Genomic DNA, 3,945 nt, shown 5'->3' on the forward strand with positions numbered 1-3,945 from the left:
TGTGGTGTCCTCTGTTACATAAAGGCACCTGAGTTTCAGCTGCTCGCGTTGTCTTATGCAGGTTACATGCTGATTTTTGTTGTGAGGTTGATGGAGAAACATGCCGACTGCAGGCTTTTTGTCATAAGCTGCAGTATGTAGCACAGTTTTTTAAAAATTTTTTTAAAGTTTTTTAAAGTTGTGCTAAGTAAAAGATTCCTGGATCCATAAAAAATAGCAAACTTTATCACAAAGATAAAGCACATCTAGGAGATGAAGTCAGTGAAGTTGTTGCAGTCCTGAATGTTTTTGATTTGAGCTTTTGCTGAAAAGATTCCTTACTTCCTAAGAACAAACTTAAAAATGCTTCCGTATGCTGAAAACTGTCCAAATATATGACACTGACCTGGTCTGTGCTGGTCAGGCAGACCAGAAGTAAATGTCAACACCAATTTACTATCATTCAAAAGAGAATCTTTTATTCCCCTTTGTGCTGTGTGCTGTACGTGGATTGGACCCAGAAGCAGAATCAATAAACAGACTGATTTACTGATCAAGAAAAGTTTATTTAATTTAGGGACATCTGAGTGAGAGTCAGTCAGGTGTTGAAGCCACTGCAAACACAGGGAAAGAGGGGTTAGTGCAAGGCAGAGAGTAACTGACAGGCGATGAATCAAAGTGAATGCTTATTTGGAACCGGTGACAGGAGAGCGGTGGAGCAAGAGGTGAGGGTGGCAGAACGGACCGTGACAGCACCAGCCACTTTATGTATATATGTGTTTGACAATCAGTCCAAAAGACACAATTTAATGTTTTAATTATTTCAGCTTCACAAATTGTTTACTTTAGAATAAAGTCCAAACTTAGCTACATGGTGTGAATTGTAAGAACTTGTAGGGTGTTACTTGTGGGATTCTCCAGCATGATGATGACAGATGTTTCACTGTTCTTTCTACTGTCTTGAGTTTCTGAACCTATACTTTGACAATGATTTTGAAGTGCTATTAAATTTAACTCTAAAGTATCCTTAAAATGATTTGGAGCTTTGTCACAACATGGAAAAATGGTAACATATTAAGATTTTGTGCTTAGTCTGGTGCAAAGAAGGTTTCAAAACACAAACAAAATTCTGATTCTGCAGTGATTTTTGCAAGGTCCTTAATTATTATTTTGACAGGATTCTCATTTTCGGTCTCTCTTCTGATTAATAGATAGTGTTATATGCACATGCAGTGCATGTTTGTTGCACAATCTGTTTAGCAATGCACAATGATATATATTTTATCACTACAGAACTTATTACGTTTTTCTATTTGTAGTCACCAGAGCTAAATATCTTTTTCTATCTACAGCTAATATCTTGCAGTTCAAGATATTATAAAAAATAAAATAAAATAAACTGAATTGAACAACAGGTGAATCCTATACATTCAAACTGCCTGGATTGTTATGATAATTTGAAGGACAAAGTTTTGGATAAAAGTTTTATTATAGTCTCTGTGGAGGTATTTCTTTTTCAACATTACAAGAATGACTGTGTTTCAGTCTTAAAATAATACAACACAGTACACAGAACCAGAAAAAAAGAAGTTTCTTATAAAAAGAAGTTCTTGGGTCTCTCTTCATGTTTACATTTGCAACTGATCTGCGGAGTGAGATTACTTGGTAAAAATGTAGGATTAGATATCACTCTGCAATTTTGTTTGTCTGAAACAAGCCCCTGTTGTAAATGAGACACCAGGTCTCAACCTGTATGAAAAAAGGTTCAATTATAATTAAAAATTGAAAATGCACTTACATTAAGACAATTTCAAAGCAAATTAAGTAACATGCTTTCCTTTCCTGCACTGTCGTACAAATAAACACTAGATTTGTTTTTCTTGGAGTGGGGGGCTGTGGGGGTTAGTTTTTAACAAAGATGGAAAAAGAAAAATTAGAAAAGAAATAAGAAAACAAAGGGTGCCAAAGAGTGACAAATAAAAGGCCCAAAACTTAATTTAAGGTTTATTTTAATATTAAGGAGATGCTCAACAATGTCATATTCATTTAACTCAACATTTAGGAGAAAACAGTGTCCTCGGTATGCTCTCTTGTCCTTCTTCCTCGTGTTTTTCTTTCAGAGAAACTGAGCGCAGCGTAGTTTATATCATCATCAGCTTCAGTCTGTGCAGTAACAGAAAGAGTATACAGTACACAAACATGTAGAAGAGGATGTGGAACTGTGCATACATATTTAACCTACACAAAATCTGTTTGATTACTTACTGGTTGGTACAAGTTGTCAGTTTGTACTTCTGTTGTATCACTTTTTATTTCTAAGATAAACAAAAATAATAACAATAAATATATGATAGTGAAATGCACTTAATGTGACATTTCTCCTCTGATGGTTTTTTTTTTTTTACAAAAGTCTTACTTACATAAATGTATCATTCAAGTGAAGCGATAAGTTAAGTTAATGAGAAGTTAGATTGTTTAATGAGGTACACAAAGAAATAACAACCATTATGGAGCGCTTAAACATTAACAATTAGTACAATAGTTGCCTCCTTGCAGTTTTACAGCAAACTTGTTTTTATGATTTTATACATAAATGTTAAGCTACTGACAACACTTACCTTTACATTTTTTGCATACCCTTCGGTTGCAGATGAAGAAAAGATTTCCAATGACCGAAATGGCAAAACAGGTTATTAATATTACAATTCCAATAAATACCAGTCGTGTTGTTTTCTCTACAAAACAAACAAAAAAGGTTTTATCACTGATCTTGATATGAGCGTGTTTTAAGTACAAACTGAAAAGTACTTTAGACAAAATCAGGCACAGATACCTTGAACATCCAGTGTAGTTCCATTTCCAAATAATATCTCCCCACATGTGGCCACAGCACAGTAGTAGGTCCCAGCATCAGAGGAGCTGACGTTCTTAGAGAAGCGATAAACACACCCATCCTGAGGGTCAGATCTTTTCTCACATTGATCAGTTCTGTTTCCATGAGTGTAGATGATGTTTGGAAGAGATTTATTAGATCCATCTCTGAACCAGAAAACATTATGATGTCCTGAACATGTGTTGTTCTCAGAATTTGTCAGAACTGAACACTGAAGAGTTGCTGTGTCTCCTGGACGGAGTGGATTTGATTCTGTCGGCTGCTGTACAACAATATAGTTTGATGTCCTTTCAGTGTTTCCTGTGTAATACAAAATGTAATACAAGTAAATTATTCACCACATTCTCAGAGGCATTTAATAATTTTGTAAAAGTTGGTCAGTTCATTACCTTTTACTAACAAATATGTCCCACTCCATTCAAGTTTAATCCAGGTGTCTATTCCACAGTGATACATTCCCTCATCCTCTTGGGCTACATTCCAAATGGTCAGGTTGCTAAAATCTTTACTGTTATGTGCAGAAAATCTTGACTGAAAAAACTCTGAAGGTTTTCCAGAAAGTGACACTAATAATTTAAGAGTATCCCCGACTCTCTGCTTGTACCACTGAACCTTTCTGCTGCCGAGCTCTTCATTTGGTAAAACACATGTTAATGTTGCTGTTTCACCAACATGGACTGTTTTCACTGGAACCAGAGAATCTAAGGTAAAAGAAAACGTTCAGTTTTTATGTTATTATCTCTACGTCTATCTATATATGAATCTATTCAACATAAATAATACGTTCAGTTTGGTCAGATGGTCAGATAAAACAAAAACAAACAGAAACAAATCCCCCCTTACTTCCTTGATGAAGAAAAAGCAATGTAATCCATAAGACGACCATCTTGAGAATGTGCTTTGGGGTTTTTCAGTAAGTTACGAAGGGGAAATGAGCACACTGGGTTAGACCATAAAATGCATCCGATTGGTTAAAACAGAAAAGACTTAAAATACACTTCCTGTCACATTGGTCTCTCTTCAGCATTTTCTAACTCTTATTATCTCTGTTTAATCTCCCGTTGCAATTTTTC

At 35.2% G+C, this 3,945-nt stretch overlaps 1 protein-coding gene across 1 annotated transcript; it reads right to left on the bottom strand.

The window, feature by feature from the left end:
- Positions 1-1,571: 1,571 nt before the first annotated feature.
- LOC146581491 (signal-regulatory protein beta-2-like) lies at positions 1,572-3,577 on the bottom strand (the record flags this gene model as incomplete). The annotated part of the gene is made up of 5 exons (XM_085246555.1): positions 1,572-2,142; positions 2,245-2,294; positions 2,598-2,714; positions 2,813-3,172; positions 3,262-3,577. Coding segments are annotated over 5 exons (948 nt in total), but the record flags the coding sequence as incomplete, so codon positions are not given.
- Positions 3,578-3,945: the final 368 nt, after the last annotated feature.

The sequence above is a fragment of the Mchenga conophoros genome, linkage group LG2 (genome assembly GCF_057382185.1).
Source record: "Mchenga conophoros isolate Kocher_MC1m ecotype Shallow Benthic linkage group LG2, M_conophoros_male_GT1.1, whole genome shotgun sequence".
In the NCBI taxonomy this organism is placed as follows: Eukaryota; Metazoa; Chordata; class Actinopteri; order Cichliformes; family Cichlidae; genus Mchenga; species Mchenga conophoros.